This window comes from Lonchura striata, chromosome 36 (genome assembly GCF_050655825.1).
Source record: "Lonchura striata isolate lonStrDom1 chromosome 36, ASM5065582v1, whole genome shotgun sequence".
Classification (NCBI taxonomy): Eukaryota; Metazoa; Chordata; class Aves; order Passeriformes; family Estrildidae; genus Lonchura; species Lonchura striata.
Window position 1 is genome coordinate 10,866,247 of NC_140738.1, and position 17,736 is coordinate 10,883,982.

Genomic DNA, 17,736 nt, shown 5'->3' on the forward strand with positions numbered 1-17,736 from the left:
CCAGGGCTCAGAGCAGCATTCCTGCCCTGGCCCACACGTTCCTGGTCTGTGTCCCAGGGCCGTGCTCAGGATGGCCACCATGTGGGACGTGTCCCGAGGAGGCCGTGCCAGCTTCTGTGGAGGCCCCGTGCCCTTCCCACCGTGGCTGCGTCGGCAGCTGCGGGGGCTCCTGCTGCTCTGAGCCCGCAGAGCAGGGCAGCGTTTGCTGATGGGCTGAGCCCTTCCCAAAGATCCTGTTGGGCTGTCTGACACACCTGGGGCAAGGCATTCCTTCCAACCTGGGCCACTCTGGGGGGCTGGGGGTGGCCCCAGGGCAGGTGGCAGTGCATGCAAGGGCCCTTGGTGACACGGTGCAGCATGGTCACCGTGGAATGGAATGGGACAGGGGATCCAAGGGCCCTTGGTGACACGGTGCAGCATGGTCACCGTGGAATGGAACGGGACAGGGGATCCAAGGGCCCTTGGTGACACGGTGCAGCATGGTCACCGTGGAATGGAACGGGACAGGGATTCCAAGGGCCCTTTGTGACACACTCTGGCAGAGGTGTTGGCAGTGACAAGGCCACGCCAGAGTGCTTGGTGCACACGACGAGACAGGACGGGAGAGAGCGGTGCTGTGAGGAGCCCTCGCACAGCCACTTGTTCCTTGCTGACCCGGAGCTTTCCCGAGGTATTACTCCTGCAGGTGAGCTCGTGGCCAGACCAGAGCACTTGGTGACCCCTGGCCTTCCTGAGGCATCTCTTCCGCAGCTGCCCTCGAGGGCAGACCATGGCATTTGCTTTGCACCATACTTGACAGGAGTCTCCTGTCCTTGTGGCTGGAGCCCCCAAGAGCAAAGTGCAGGACTTGCTGTCCTGTAGCCTTGCCAAGACTTCACTCTTGCAGGTGCCCTCAAGGCACGACTGCAGCACTTGCTGACTCGAACCTTTTCCTTTTCACCTTCTGCAAGTAGCCATGAATCCAGGCAGTGACGTAGAGCACAGACCTGCGAGCGTGCCCAAGCTGGCCTGGGGGAAGGAGGAGAAAGAAGGCCCTGGAGCTGCCCCAGCACAGCAGCCTGAAGAGCTGGAGCAGTTCCAGCCACTGCAGAAGGGTGAGTGGCAGAGCTGGGCTGCAGGTCTGGTGCCTGCAGCCAGCTTGGCCCCATCCCATCCCATCCCATCCCATCCCATCCCATCCCATCCCATCCCATCCCATCCCATCCCATCCCATCCCATCCCATCCCATCCCCTGGGGCCATGCCCATGGACAGGATGGAATAGGGGCCGGGCAGACACCCCACAGCCGTGCTCCGTGCCCTGGGCCGTCGCGGGGCTGTCCCTGCCTGGGCTGTGCAGGGCTGGGCTGTGTTCTCCGGCCTCTCCCGCAGCCCCTCAGCTCGGGCTGCGCTCGCTCTTTGCCAGGTGCAGCCGTGCAGCGCACACGAGAGCAGGAACGCAGCCGTGGCCGCTTCCGCAGAACAGCGCAGGTACCTGCAGCCATCCCCACCTGGGCTGGGCCTGCTGGCACTGCTCAGCCCAGCGCTGTGCTCGGAGCACTCCATGCAGCATCCCGGGCTTCTTGCCCTTCTGCTGCAGATGGTTTGCAAATTCATGAAGAGGATTCGGGAGGAAGAGACCAGCGCCATGGGCACCGTGTTCAGAGTCTACTCTCCCATCTTCAAAACCAAGAGCAGCGCTGCCCTGCTGGATATGCTTGTGGAGGAGGGTCCTTCCAGCCCAGAGCAAGTGAGCAGCCTGTGGCCTGGCTTTTCTCCTCCCAGCAATTGCTTGGCCTCCCAAGCCATGCCTGCTGCTCCCTGGGAGCCTTTGAGGCCATGGCAGTGTGGTGGCAAGGGAAGCACTTCTCTGGGGCAGCTGGGCACATTCCTTCCTCCTGCAGCTTTCCAAGTCTCCCCTTCCTTCTCCAGGTGCCCGCCATGGTGAGGTTCATCCACCAGTGGCTCATGGCCAATGAGTTTCCTGAGTACAATCTGTACAGGCCCCTTCTGGATCTGACAGAGGCACAGCCCTCTGACGTGGTGATGGCTCTCCTGCGTGTGGCCCCACTGTGTGACAGGTACGGGGCCCACCTGCCCGGAGGGCTCAGGGCTCAGCAGCCCTTCCCCCTGTGCAGCCTGTGCCAGGTGTCTGACAAACAGAGAATTCCAGGGCCCTCTGGCTGCTCCCTTTGCCAGCCCTGGCCCCTGCCAGCCCCCCAGCGTGCTGCCATGCTTCCCCCCTGCCCCTCAGGGGCCAGTGCCCACAGGGCTGGGCTGCCTGCATGTTGCTGGTGAGGGGCAGTGGGCAGAGGCAGGGCTGGCAGAGCAGCTCAGCTCCCCGCTGCCGCCCAGGCCACGCTGCTGTGTCCCAGACTCCTCTGAGACAGAGCTCTGACCCCACAGAGCTGCTCTGGCCATGTGGAAGAACATCATGTGCTCGCTGAGGACTGCAGAGCCGGCCATGCTCGTGCTCCTCGATGTGCTGGGGAGCTGGCCAGAGCACAGCACATGCACCTCCGATGGGGACCACACGGCTGTCCTTGCCCTGGCTGTGAGTTTCTGCCTTTGCTGGCCCCAAGGCCACCTCTCCAGCAGCTCTCCATCCTCCCTCCCCCACGGCGTCTCCCTGCCTCAGGCGCTGGGCTGAAACCTGGCCTCGGGGCAGCTCCAGGGTCACCAGGCCCGGTGCTCCCCCTGCGTCTCTCTGGGCATCTCCCTCCCGTGCTCGGGCCCTGCCACACGGACACCTCGGCACTGAGCGCTGTCTCGGGCTGCTCTGTCCTTTGCAGGCAACCGTGGTGATGTGGAAGATCCTCCAGCTGCCCTGTGTGCCACATGTAGTCACCGTGCATTTCCCCGGCCTCTTTGTGCATCTGCTCTTCCAAGTGCTCTTCAGCACTCTGGATGTGCCAGAGGAGGTCGATACCTTCTGGAAGGGATGCCAGCAGCAACACGGCCTTGCCACCAGCTCCAGCAGGTGCTCCATGCCAGTCCTCCTGTCCCTGCCATGTGCCCAGGGCAGGGGCCAGTGCTCCCAGTGTAACCTCAGCTTTGCTCTGTGCACAGCTTTGCAGAGCAGACCCTCAAGGCCCTGCTCTGCCAACTTCACTATGAGGATGTGGTGGTGGCCGTGGAAGACAAGCATGGCTGGGACACACTGCTCTGTGCTGACACCCACCACTGTGCTGTGGGTGTGCTGGCCAGGTGAGACCCCCTGCTCCCCAGCTGTCCCCGGCATGTGTGCCCTGTGCCCGAGGTGCCCCACACAGTCCCTGTGGCCGTGGGCCAGAAGGCCTTGTCACCAAGGGACGGCCAAGGAGGCTGCAAAAGGCTGGGAGAGGAGCGTGCCCAAGAGCAGCAACCTCCCAGAGGGCTGAGCTGCCCCTTGCAGGGTGGTGGAGAAAGGCCAGACCTCTGTGAGGCAGTCCTGGGAGAGGTTTGCCCCGCTGGCTCAGGGCTTTGGCTCCTGTTTCCTCCTGTCAGAGAAATGCACCGCGCATCCGAAGCCGCGTGTTCCAGGATTGCATTCCACCTGCTCGGGCTGCTCAGCAAGGACACGCCGTGCCGGGATTTGGCTGCCCTGGCGTTCCTGGTGGAGGTGAGCCTGAAGGCCGGCGCTGCCTCGCTGAGCTGCCTCCCGGCTCTCTGCCCTCTCTTGGCCGCAGTGCCTGGGACGGAGCCCGCGCCCTGTGCTGCTGCCTGGGCCCAGCCCTGGGAGGTTCTGGGCTCCCGCCGGCCGCTCCCCCGTCACCGGCCTGTGCCTTTCAGATCCTGGAGCGCCTGAACGTGAGCGAGTGCCGTGACAGCGTCCTGCAGTTCCTGTCCAAGCACCTGCAGAGCGAGTGCAGGGGGAGGCGTCGCTTGGCACTCCGAGGCCTCGTGGCGCTCGGCACCACCAGTGTCTCGGTGAGAAGAGCGCAGGGGCTGAAGCCGTGCTGCCAGCGTGGGGCTGGGGAAGGCAGTCCCTGGGGCTTGGCTGGCCTTGGGGCACTGGGGCAGCTGCTGCCAGCTCTCCTGCCTCCTGCTGCAGCTGCCCCAGGGCTTTGGCACAGGCCTTGGGCCCCTGGGCCCTGTGGCAGCAGGATGGTGTTTCACACACTTGTGTTCCACAAGTAGATGGCCATAAGGATGTGGAGCCTGCATGAAAGGCTCGTGGAGCTCCTGCAGGAAGATGACAGCGCCATGCTCAGGATGACCACGGTTCTCCTCAGGGGTTTGTTCCTGTGCAATGGTGCCCCAATAACCAGCACCCTCGCCCTGCAGCTGGCTGAGGCGCTCCTGCCACTCTTTGACAACGTAAGGCTCTGCGCCTCCAGCCACGGCCAGCGGGTGCTGCCCGCACACTTTGTGCCCTGTGCACTCACAGGCTGTGCCCAGGTGGGCCTGAAGCAGCTGACGCTGAGGCCTTTCTTCCTTCCTTTTATACAGGAGGACAGCCAGGTGCAGTTGTGCTCCCTCTTTATCTTCCGGGAGATGCTGGATTTTTTTCCGGAAGAGGAGAGAAAGGTCCTGAAGGCACACATGCGCCAGAGCCTGCTGCCCCTCTCCTTGCACTGCCACGATGAGAACCAGCGAGTGGCAGAGGTGAGGACTCGGCAGCTGCCGCTGGCCCCTGGCAGGGGCTGGGCTGGCCCTGCCCTGGCACCTCGCAGGCTGCAGCTCCTGCTGGCCTTGGCACAGGGACGGGGTCCTGCGCCCTGGGCTGTGGGGCCATCTCCGCGTCTCTGCTGCTCTCCAGGCTTCTCAGGAAACGCTGCTCTGTGCGGCCGAGTTCCTCAGGAGGAGGGATCTTGTACAGCTGGTTCAGAACCAGAAGCTGTGGCAGTTCCCCGAGTGCCTGGTAAGGAGGGCCGGGAAGCCGCAGCCCCAGCCTGGAGCAGCCCCTGAGCGCGGTGCTCGGTGTGCGGGCTGGCAGCTGTGCCCCTGCCCGCTGCTGCAGCCCGAGGCCGCGCGGGCTCTGCTCCAGGCTCCTGCGGCCCCAGCCGGGTGCCCATGGAGCCCCGGCCCGGGGGTCTGCGGGGCCAACCCTTCCCTCCTGCCGCTCTCTCCAGCTGGCAGAGGACAGCAGCAGCGTGGCCGAGCACCTGCGCCGGGCCCTGCCCTACCTGCAGAGCCCACAGGAGCCCCTGCGAGAGGCGGCCGTCAGGTTCATGGGTGAGCCACGAGCCGGGCCAGGAGGGCGAGTGGGCACAGGGCTGGCGGCGCCGCTGGCAGGGAGCTGTGCCCTGGGCCTGACAGGCTCTGTGTTCCCAGGGACGGCCGGGCGGCACCTGAGGGGGAGGATGGAAGAGCTGCAGCTCCTCTCTGAGGGTGAGTGAGGGCAGGGGGCTGCCAGCGGGGGCTGCCGGGGGAGCTGCGAGCCCTGCCCCGGCTGCGGAGGGCTCTGCTCCCTGTGCGGACCAGGGCCGGCGTGGGCAGAGCACACAGAGCTTTCAGGGCACCTGGGGGATTCGTGGCCAGCAGCTTCGGGCTGATCCAGCTGGTCCCTGCTCCCTGCTGGCCATGGCCAGAGCCGGCTGGGATGGCCCTGGCACAGAGTCCCCTCGGGTCCCCTCAGATGTGGGAACTGACCATGGCTCTGTTCCTCTCTCTTTCAGCCCTTGAAGGCTTGGAAAATGACACCAGTGTCACCGTCGCAAGCCTGGCATTTCAAACATTGTACATCCTCCAGGAAGCAGAGAGAGCTCCTTATTCCATCTTTGACAACCTGCAGGATCGGCTCTGCAGGGCATGGAGGAGACGGCCTCGTCTGTCGGAGCTCGGCTGGCTGCGCTGCTGGAGCTCTGCAGAGAGCTGATCCCAGAGGCTCTGTCTGCTGGGGCCACCTGAGCCAGCAGGAATGTTTAGTTTCTTTAAGATTGTTCTTTTCTTTCTTTTTGTTTTTCTTTAGCATATAAATATAGGATGTGTTGTAATAGACAGACTCCCAGGATCTTTCTTTGGCTGCCCAGGCTCTGCAGGGCCTAGGGGAAGAGGGAGAAAAGGGTTCCTGGGCTCAGCAAGCTGCCCAGGCTTGCAGGGTTGCAGGGAAAATGGCCAGAAGCCCCTTGGCCTTTGGTGGCTCTGCTGAAGCCTTTGTGCTGCCCACAGAGCAGATGGGCAGGGGCTGGAGGTGTGGGGATCTCTGTGAGAGCGGTGCCTGGAGATGGCCACAAGCCCTGTCCCAGCCAGGAAGCGCCATCCGTGTCCTCCTGCCCGTGTGCTGCTGGCTGGATTGCTGAGGGCTCCCAGGTGCCTCTTGGTGGGGCTCCTCTGGAGCTCCTGTGGGGCTGCGGCGCTGCTGCCGGGCAGGCTGGCCGGGCTGGGGAGACCCTGAGGGGACGGGGCCACAAAGGGATGAGGGGCTGCGGGAGCCCTGACAGGACAAGGCAGTGGGAAGGCACGGGGGGGATGTGTGAGGGAGTGGGTAACGTTGGCTCAGGGAGGAAAGTGGGTTGGAGCCAAAGAGACCACTCACCCCGATGTTCGTGAGGCAAACAGAGCACGTTTATTCTCAAGCCCTTCCTTCTAAAGCCTTTCAAAACCCAGTCTGGATGATTTCACTGCTCTGATCTCTGTGCCCCTTCAGATTCTGGCCTGGGCAATGCCTGCAGCCTTGGGAGAGATGTGATGGGCCCGGCCCCTGTCAGTCAAAGCAGGGCTGGTACATTCACCCCGTACAAGCCAGCCTGCACGGGGACACGGCAACAGAGTGCGAGGCACAGCTCCGGGAGCTCCCTGTGAACCTCAGCTCTGGGACCACTGTCTGCCCCAAGCTTCAGGGGCTGCAGTGGGAGCCCGGCTGGGCTCTGCCCTGGGGCCATCCTGCAGGGACAGCTGCAAACAGGGAGCATTCCCTGCCACAAAGAGCCAAGGCAGGGCTGCAGGGCAGCTGCTCCAGCCCCGACTGCACTGCTGAGTGCTGTGCTCTGGGGCTGGGGCTCCCTGCACAGGAGACTGCACTGGTGTGCCAGAGGGGACACAGAAGCTGCAGCTTCAACCTAGCTGAGGTGGGTGCGTGGGCTGGGAAGAGTGGGGAGGCTCCAGGGGATTCACAGAGCTCATCCTGCTGCAAGGACGAGGAAAAGGGAGTGGGAACTCAGCAGTGAGGAGAGCTGGGGGCTGGAGAGCAGCTCTGAATGACACTAAAATCCCACCAGACCTCTGAGACATTGCTGCTCCTCAGCCAGTGACAGGATGAGTCCCTAAGCCTGGGGCTCAGCCTTCCTCATGGTGAGGGGCACCAAGGAAGGCAACAGTGTGATGGAGACTGGAATGGGCTGGGAACTCACTGGGGGAAAAGAGGGAGCAGTTGGGAAGTAAAAGGCAGGTGGGGGAGAGAACAGTTCAGAGAAGGGCTGAGCTGCTGTTTGAGAAAGCTGCAAAAAGTCATTTTGGGGTCATCCCAGATTGATTTCATTTCAGAAGTTATTGAACAATTTTATTTTTGGGTGATGGCATGTTTTCTTTTGGAGGTGTACACTCTGCAGACTTGAGCTGTGTTGCTGAAATGCTCAAGCCAGTCTGTGCTGCAGGGCACCCCATTTCTCCTTTGGCTGATTGCAGCCCGGTGCTGAGCTCCAGCAGGGCCCTGGCAGAGCCCAGAGCAGCCTCAGCACCCGCAGAGCCCGGCTGCAAGGAGAGAAACCAGAAAGCCCCGTCAGCTGAAGGCTCCTGTCCCCTTGTCCCAGCCGCCCGCGGTGCCCAGGCCATGCTGGCCGTGCCAGGGCTGTGCCCAGAGCTGCCCATCACTGCTGCCTTTGGGAGCAGAGCAGGAGGGCAGGACATGTGCCCAGCCTGCAGCCAGCCACGGCACCTCCAGCCCTCAGCAGCTGCCCAGAGCAGGACGCTCCTGTGCTCGCTGCCATCTCCCCAGAGCTCTGATCCCACCATCCCCAGCAGACAGGACCCACCTCACGCCATCCCCCGCTGGACGAAAAATAGTAGTTGGGCTTGGTCTTCCTCTGGGACACCAGCAGAGAAGAAGCTGCTCCTCTGGGAATCCAGTGAAAGGGCTGCCAGTGTCTCAAAAAGTGCAGATTTTATGCAGGTAGGGGTGCTTGGCTCCTCCCTCTGGGTGGAGCATCTCACCATGGGATGATGTAACTTTACCAGTCATGCAGTGAGTCATTCAATGGTCCATGAACAGAAGATCTCTCCCCGGAGGGAGACATTGTTCTTGGAAGAGATAAGAAAAGTGCCCAACCTCCAACAGATGGCAATAGAATACATGCTGATCTTACAAGCCAGGACACCCCACATCCCCATTGTCCCCAATGTCCCCCTGATGTCCCCAGTGTCTCCACACCCCATGACGCCCTGTCGTGCCCCGCAATGTCTCTGACGTCCCCCCACATCCCCGATGTCCCCAGTGTACCTGATGTCCCCACACCCATGACGCCCTGTCCCACCCTGCAGTGTCCCTGTTGGTGTCCACGCGGACGCCGCAGACACGGGCGCTGCTGGGGGCGCCGGGGCGGCTGCACTGCGCCTTCGCGACTCCGGCCGGGCCCTTCACGCTGCAGCGGCTGCGGCACCGCCACGGCGCCACGCGGCGCCTGCTGGCCTTCGAGGCCGCGCCGGGGGTGCTGCTGTTCCTGGGGGGCCACGGGAGCCCCCCCGGCACCGCGCAGGGGAGGGGAGGGGAGGGGCTGCAGAGCCCTGTGGGGACAGCGGGGGGCGCCACCGAGTGGGGGGGGGGTGGTCAGGTCCTCCCGGCCTCCAGGGGGCGCTGCTGGGAGTGGGCGGCCTCAGTCCTCCGGGCCACTGGGAGGCGCCAATGGACAGCCGTGGTCCTCCTGGCCACGAGGGGGCGCTGTGGGCATTGAACAGTTATTTGGAAGGCTTTGGGAGCATTTTTGTGGCTTTTTTGGGAGGTGTTTGGGGGGTTCAGTGGGTGGTTTTGGGGGAGTTTTGGGGGTGATTTTTTTAGGCTTTTTTTGAGTGTTTTGGGAGGGTTTAGCAGGTGATTTTTGTGGGTTTTTTGGAGCATTTTTAGGGTTTTTTTGGGGGGGTTCTGGGGGTTTTTGGGCACAGAACAGCCACGGTCCTCCCAGCCGCCGGGGGGCGCCACTGAGGCCCAACGTTTCCTCGGTCCTCCCAGCCGCCGGGGGGCGCCAGGGAGGTGTCGCTGCAGCTGCCGCCGCTCTCGGGGTCGGACGACGGCGCCTTCGTCTGCTCCGTGAGCGCGCCCAGGGCAGGTGCAGCAGGTGCTGCGGCTGCGCCTGATTGGTCAGTGCCGGGAATGGGCGGGGCCGGGGCTCCCAGTATGCCCCAGTCCCTCCCAGTATGTCCCAGTTCCCTCCCAGTTCCCTCCCAGTCCCTCCCGGTATCCCCAGCTCACTGTCCCATCTCCCAGCCCCTCCCCGGGTGTCCCTGCTGCCATCCCGGCTGTCCCCGGGGCTCCCGGCCAAGCTGCGCTGCGACGCCGTCGGCTTCTTCCCGCTGGACGTGGAGATCTGCTAGGTTTGGAGACACCTGGAGACATCAGGGATGGGGTTTGGGCACAGCTGGGGACATTGGGAACAGAGTTTGGGACACTTGAGAACATTAGGGATGGGGTTGGGGATACCTGGGATGGGGTTGGGGAAACAGGGAAACAGGGACACTGGGGACACCGGGAGCAGGTTTTGGAGAGTCTTCGACACCAGGAATGGAGCTGGGGACACCTGGGATGGGGTTGGGGACATTGAGTATAGAGTTGGGGACACCAGGACGGAGTTGGGGACATCAGGAATGGGGTTGGGGACAGCTGGGGACATCAGGAACGGGGTTTGGAGGGTCTTGGGACACCAGGGATGCCTGGGGACACTGGGGACAGGGCTGGGGACAGCTGGGATGCAGTTGGGGACACTGGGGATGGGGTTGGGGACACTTGGGACAGGACTGGGATCTGCTAAGGGACATCAGGAGCAGAGCTGGGGACATCGGGGGGTGGCCGGTGCCACCAGGACGGGCTCGGTGCCACCCAGGGGTGTCGGTGCCACCCAGGGGTGTCGGTGACGCGTCCCCAATGTCCCCACAGGTGCCACCGGGCCCAGCGTGGAGGACATGGTGGGGATGGCCCTGGTGGCCTTCGTCATCGGGGGGCTCAGCCTGTACCTGTGACCCTTAGTGGGGAGGTGACACCGGTGTCCCCAATGTCCCCAGTGTCCCCCTTCATCTCCGTGTCCCCATGTCCCAGGTGTGCCCAATGTCCCAATGTGTCCCCTCCTGTTCTCTCTCACTCCAGGGGGGCTTTTCATGTGACAGCTCCGATGTCCCCAAACCCCCAAAAATGTCCCCAACCCTCCCCAAAAATGTCCCCAACCACAAATGTCCCCAAGCTCCCCAAACTTCCCTAATGTCCCCAAATATCCCCAGTGTCCCAAAGTCCCCCCATTGTCCCCAAAATGTCCCAAATATTTCCAGAATAAACGAGGGGGGTGACATCCCCCCCAAACCAATGCATCCTGAGTGGGGATCAGGGACATTTGGGGACATCTGCGGACATTTGGGGAGATTTTGGGATGTTAGGGAGTTTGGAGACATTTGGGGAGGTTCGGGGATATTTGGGGAGATTTTTGGATGTTGGGGATTTTGGGGACATTTGGGGAGGTTTGTGGACATTTGGGGACATTGGGGGAGTTTGGGGACATTTGGGGAGGTTTGGGGACATTTGGGGACATTGGGGACACCGGTGGGGTTGGTGGCACTGGAGGAGTTTGTTCCGGTTTGGATTTTAAGGTTCTTTTTTAAAGCGTTGATTAAAAAACCCAAAGCACGAATTTAAAGTCATTAAAGAACCAATTACCCAGCTCCAACTGTTCACTGGATTTTTTTAAAAAAAAACAATTTCAGAAAAGTTCCGTTTCCCATTTTATCGATTTTTCATCAAATCTTCGCTTTTGTCACGGGAGAGAGAGGGGCGAAAGAAGGAGGAAAAATCAAAAGAAAGGAGAAAAAAAGGGAAAAAAAAGAAAAAACAGGAGGGGAAAAGGGGAAAAAAGGATGAAAAAAAGGAAAAAAAATAAAAAGGGAAAAAAAAGGGGGGGGAAAGGAAAAAAAGGAGAAAAAAAGGAACAAAACAGGGAAAAAAAGGAGATTTCCCCCTCATTGTCCCTTCATCCCCCCACATCCAATTCAATAGCACTGAGTTATTAATAATCAATAGCAGTGAATTATCAATTATCAATAGCAGGGACTTATGAATAATCAATAGCACTGAGTTATCAATAATCAATAGCAAGGAGTTATCAATAATCAATAGCAGTGATATATCAATCATCAATAGCAGATTATCAATAATCCATAGCAGGGAGTTATCAATAATCAATAGCAGCGCATCATTCAATATGCATTTTTCACAATAATACAAAGAAATCAATCCAATATTAGTTACAGATTATTGATTATTAATTAATAACCATTACAAAGACACTTATTCAATATCAATTAATAATTGATAATTAATTAATCTATATTACAGAGAAATAAATCCAATATTCATTATTATTTATTATTACCAGCATTACAAAGAAATAGACCCAATATCAATTATTGATTATTAATTAATCAACACTAAAAATTGATCTATTATTAATTATTAAGGATTAATTAATCAATATGACAAAAAAATCTATCCAGTATTTATTATTGTTTATCTTTATTAATAAACTTTATTACAGATAAATTAATTATATATTATTCACTATTGACTATTAATCAATATTACAAGGAAATCAATATTATATTATTAATTATTTATTATTATTATTATTATTACAAAGAAACCAATCTAATATTAATTAACTATTAATTATTAATCAATGTTACAAATAAAATAATCCAAAATATATTATTAATTAATATGATTCAATATTACAAAGGAATTAAACTTTGTTAACAAATATTATTAATTATTAATTACTTGATATTACAGAAACTTGTATCCACTCTTCATTATTATTTATTATTAATTAATCAATATCACACAGGAATCGATCCAGCATTAGTTATTAATTATTTATTATTGATCAGTGTCGCACAGGAATCGATCCAGCATTAGTTATTGATTATTGATTATTGATCAGTATCACACAGGAATCGATCCAAAGCTCGTTCCCGTGTAACGTTTCCCGCTCGCTGCGAGCTCTGAAAGTGCCGATCGCGGGTCTGTAAAATCACAAACCAATCACTGATTACACAAGTTATTAGTAATTAATTACTAATTACACAACCTTATTACTAATAAATTAATAATTACACAAGGTAATTATTAATATCTTAATAATTATAATAACGATAAAATCGGAGCAATAAAAACGTGGACAATGAGGATCAGAACACCACGAGACGATAAAAAATGAAAAATTTGGGACATCCAGAAGTTCTTGGGCACTGTGAAAAACGCCACTCACTGGTTTTTAAAATGTTAAAAAATTACTGATTCTAAAAGTTAATTAGTAATAAAATAGTTATAAAAATAGCTATGAAATCGGAGCAATAAGAATCTGGACAATGAGGGTCAGGATGATGACAAGACAATAAAATTGAAGAATTTCGGACATCCGGATGGTTTTGGGCACTGTGGAAAACGCCGGTCAGTTGGTTTTTAAAATTGTAAAAGTTTATTAGTAATAAAACAGTTACTAAAAACCAGCGATAAAATCAGAGCAATAACAATGTGGACAATGAGGTCAGGACAGTGACAAGACAATAAAAAGCGAGGGATTACGGACGTCCGGATGGTTCGGGCACTGAGCTGCCAAAGCCACGCCTTGAACAAGGAATAACCTAAAAGCAGCAGCCTGTTGCATATTCATCGATCTCATGCATGATGCATCAATCCTGTCCAGCCACAGAGCCCGGAGCAGTGGCAGCCTCTGCTCAATCCCGCGGCGCCCGCAGGGCTGAGCGGGGCACGGAGAGTGAATTTCCTTTAATCAGGGAGCGCTTGTGGCAGCACATTGCTCTGCCTCCCAGCATTTTCCACAGAGGAGCACAGAGGGAAACGAGAGAGAAAACAATTTCTGTTTCTGCTCCTTGTTTTAGCATGTGGAACGTGTTTGGAGAATCGTTTAACGATTTGTTACCCAAATTGTTGTGGGGTGGTTGCTGGGTTGGGTTCTGGTGAGGATCGTTTGAGCCTGGGGCCAATCCAACCCACCTGGGGCTGGAATCTCAGAGAGGGTCACGAGTTGTGAGGAGTTCGATTTGGGAGTTAGAAAAAGCAGGTTTGTAATTTTAGTATCTCCTTTAAACAGTATATTAATAAAAAAAGCGGGTTTGTAGTTTTAGTATCTCCTTTAAATAGAGTATTAATAGAAAAAGCAGGTTTGTAGTTTTAGTGTCTCCTTTAAACAGTATATTAATGTATATTAGTATAGTTCTAATAAAGAAACCATTCATCCTTCTGAGCTGGAGTCAGGCATCGTCATTTCTTCCCCCCGGCTCGCCTGCATTTACAATAAGCTGTAAATTCTTTTTCTCTGCAAGATTTCGGTGTCCTGCGGCTGCTGTCCCGGTGCAAGTACCTCATTCCTTTCTTCCCACACACAGAGTTTCTGTTTTAACCACAAAAGCTCCGTTTTAACCACAAATCTGCATTTACCCTACCATTAAATTGTTAATACAGCACTACTAATCAATGTAATATAATGCAAATCCTATTCAATTTAATACTTGCAAAAGCCAACCATAAAATACGCATTTTTCACAGAGGACATCCCGAGGCTGCTGCAGGGACAGCGATGTCACCGCTGTGACATCGTCGGGGACGGTGACATCAGGGACATCGCTGCTGTCACTTCTCCCCTCTCCCCTCCCCACGCGGGATTTGAGACGAATTCGGGGAATTTTCTGGGAATTTTCATTGCAATTGTCCCAAATGCTGATGGGAATTCCTGGGGTGACGTCACTGGGGACACTTGGGGACATTCTGAGGACGCTCTGGGGACACTGATGGGGGTGGCGGTGGGTCAGGGGCTGAATGAGCCCCTCGGTGCCTTGCAGCAGAGCCGGGTTATAAATGACAATAGAATAATCAGCTTTTGAAATTCTGTATTGCCTTCTGCACGTTGTTATTGAGCAGGAGGATTTTGCTGTGGTACTTGGTATTGATATTGATTACTGATAATTCCTTGCAGCTGTTCGCTGGTAAAATAAAATCGATCAGTTTATGTGTGCAGTGTATAATAAATTTACTGCTTGAGTAATAAACAGATATTGTATCATAGGCCTTAATAAATTAAAAATAGATAAACATTAAATAGATTAATAACAAATACTGAAATAGAGACTATGCAGTGTTAAAATACTTTTGTGTGACTGACTCAGGTGTAAAACAATTCAGTTGTTTCCCACATCTGCGGACCAGCCTCACCAGGTGATACCAGTGACACAAAGCTCAGAAGAATTTATGAATTTATCAGGGGGCCTGAAACAACAGGGTGGAACCATGAGAAGAAATCAAATATATCGACTTAATCTACAGAATGTTCTGCAGACAAGTCAGAGGTGAGACCCAAACACGAGTTCCTGGGACACCCAAACCTCCCGGGAGTGTTTGAATAATGTCAAAACTCAGGAGTGTGTTCGTGGCCTTGCAGTGGAACCGGATCCGGAGAACGAAGGGTCAAGTTGAGGGGGAGTTCTTTGGCCGAGCCCCAAAACCCTTTTTTATCCCTGATTAACTTTGTTTAGTAATCCCTTAGTGAACTTTGTTTTTCACACCCGGCTGGGATTTGGGGGGGCCGGGGGGGTCCCTGGACAGCCCCCGCTGCTGAGCACTGACCCCCCCTCACCGAGCACCGGGACCCCCCAAAAACCGCACCCGCACCCCTTCAGTGCCCCCGACCTCCCGAGCACCGGGCCCGGACCCCCCTTTGTGCCCCCCACCCATCACGGGGGTTCCGCCCCCTCCCCTTTGAACCCCCAGAGCCGCGGGACCCCCGGGAACAGCGCTGGGACCGGGGGGGCCCAGGGATGTGAGAATTGGATTCGTAAAGGATTCCCAAATCCTGGCAGAAAGCTCACACTGCCTTGGACTTGTCCATGCACACTCTGAGATTTTATTGTGCCAGGAATCCCCGGCCCGGATGGCAGCGATGGCCGCGTCCCAGCGGGCGTCGTGGAGCTCGGTGGCATCCCAGGCCAGCAGGGCCCGGCTGTCCTCGAGCCTGACCACCAACTCCTGCCAGGCCCAGCCCGCAGCTCTCACATCGGCCCAGGTGGCCCCTGGGGTGGCCCCAAGCACGGCCAGGGCCCGGCCCAGGGAGGGGACACCACGGTGGCCCAGGGAGGTGACATCGCCCTGCTCCAGGGTCTCACCAAGACTCCAGGTGAAGTTCCTCAGGTTCCCGTGCAGGGACTCTGGGGACATGAGCTGCTGCTCGTCCCTCTGTAACCTGGTCACGGTGGCTGCTACCTCACTCAGGGTAGCCACCACATTCACCAGTGACTCCAGCTGGTACGGGGACACCTGGGGAGGGGACAAGGGAGGTGTCAGGGACCTGGTGGCACTTGTGGCCTCCAGCGGTGGCCCCTGTGTCCTCCCAGGGTCCCCTTTGTCCCCTCCCTGGAGGGCTCTGTTGTCCTCTCTGTCCCTTTGTCACCCCCTCATCCCCTCTGTCACACCCCTGTCACCCCCCACTGTCCCTTCTTCTTGCCCAGGGAGACAAACTGTGTCTGTGTCTCCCACAGTTTCTGCTCAGTCAGGCCTCAGATGTCGGGCCCCTTTATCAGCTCCATTGCTTTACTCTCTGTTTTATTCCCCATACGGGGGCACCAGGGCTCTGCCCCACGGGGGTCACTGGGGATCATCCAGCCCGGATCCTCCCATGGGGGATGGAGCTGCAGCAGCACACCAAGCTCTTCCCTCACTCTCTTCCCTCACGCCAAACTTCTTCCCTCACTCGGGGCACTCACAGGGCTTCCCTTAGTGGGGCGTCCGTTGGTGTTTGGTCAAGGTTGATCTCTGTGTGAAGCTCTTCCCACACTTCCCACACTCGTAGGGCCTCTCTCCAGTGTGGATGCGCCGGTGCTCAGTGAGGTGGGAGTTGTGCTTGAAGCCCTTCCCGCAGTCGGGGCAGCGGTAGGGCCTCTCTGTGTGAATCCGCTCATGTAGGAGGACACTGGAGCTGGTCTGAAACCTCTTCCCACACTGGGGACACTCGTAGGGCCTCTCCGCAGTGTGGATGCGCTGGTGTTTTCTCAGGGCGGTGATCCACCCAAAGCTCTTCCCACATTCCAAGCACTCATAGGGCCGTTCCCCAGTGTGGACCACCTGGTGCTTGATCAGGCAAGACCTGTCTATGAAGCTCTTCCCACACTTCCCACACTCGTAGGGCCTCTCCCCAGTGTGGATGCGCCGGTGCTCAGTGAGGCTGGAGTTGTGCTTGAAGCCCTTCCCGCAGTCGGGGCAGCGGAAGGGCCTCTCCCCTGAGTGACTCCGCTCATGTCTGAGGAGATTGGAGCTGGTCCGAAACCTCTTCCCACACTCCCCACACTCGTAGGGTCTCTCCCCAGTGTGGATCCTCTCGTGCCGGATCAGGTGGTAGCTCCGGCTGAAACCCTTCCCACATTCCAAGCACTTGTGGGGCTTCTCCCTGCCATGAGGCTTCTCCACCAGCTCCGAGCTCCGCCTGGATCTCTGCCTGCCTTCCTGGCTCAGGGGGGCTCTTTCCTCCCCACAGCTCCCTGGGCTGGGTTTGCAGCTCCTCCTCCTGCAGCATCTCCGGGGCTTTCCCTCCTCCTCCATCCAGCCACGCCCTGGAAATGAAAAATCCTGGTTTGAGGGAAAAAACAAGAGAAGAGCACCTTGGACTGGAGGTTCCTCCTTGCCCAAGTTCATCTCAGGAAGTCATCGGGAATCTTGTGTCTGTAAGAACCTCCAAAACACCAAGATTCAGCCCAAAAATCCCGTAAACTTTCAAGACACAAAACAAAAACACCCCAAACACCAAAAGCCAGCAAAACCCTCCTCCAAAAGATAAATATTCAGCTGCCAAATAAAACCAAAGCACCAACATTTAGCTCAAGAAATCTCAGAAACACCAAGATTCACCCCGTGAAAATCGTGAATCCCCCTCCACGGTCACCTGCTACATGTGGAGGGAGCAGCGCTCCTGGGGCTGGGGGGAGGCTGCAACTATAATGAGTGGTGGAAACTTGTACTGCTTCCTCTTTCTGCTCCTTCTCCTCCTCCTCTTGTGTCTCTACTCTTCCTCACACTGCTCTTCCTCCTTCTCCTGCACAATCCCATCTTCTCCCGCCACCTGCATCACTTGACCATTTTGTTCCTCAAGCCTGCTTCTCCTTCCCTTCTCCTCCTGCCCCCAGCCCCAGCACCCACTGCCGGCTCCTTTCCATCCCTGGTTTCCAGGAGAGGAAAAGCAGGAGGTCAGGATGGCAGGGGTTTCTCTGCGGTGGCAGCGGCAGCACCGGGCGCAGAGGTGCGGCACCGGGAGCACGGGCTGGGGCCTGTGGGGAGCTGCGGGGCCGGGCCGGGGCTGTGGGGCAGCCGGGGCTCAGCGCCGGGCGCTGCCTGACCCCACCAGCCCCGGGCAGGGCCGGCAGTGGCCCCCGGCCCCCAGGAGGCTGCGGGACGCCCCGGCCGCTGCCCGGCCCCGGGGAGCTGCCGGCCCTGCCCGCCGGGGGGGCCGCCTTTGGACACTGCGGCAGGACAGGCACCGGCTCTGCCACACGGGCTGGGCAGGGACCCTGAGCACAACGGGGAAAACAAAGGAACAGCTGGGAAATGCAGAGTGCACATGGAAGGAGCAGGATTTGCTGTTCA

The 17,736-nt window shown here is 56.8% G+C and overlaps 1 protein-coding gene across 1 annotated transcript in view; it reads right to left on the reverse strand.

Moving 5' to 3' along the window:
- LOC146764149 (uncharacterized) overlaps positions 1-17,447 on the reverse strand; it is a 113,941-nt gene extending 96,494 nt beyond the window's left edge. The window contains exon 1 of the mRNA XM_085565505.1: positions 15,887-17,447. Within this exon, the coding sequence (XP_085421631.1) occupies positions 15,887-16,791 (905 nt within the window). The 5' untranslated portion in view covers positions 16,792-17,447. The remainder of the gene's footprint in view (positions 1-15,886) is intronic.
- Between the last annotated feature and the right edge of the window lie 289 nt (positions 17,448-17,736).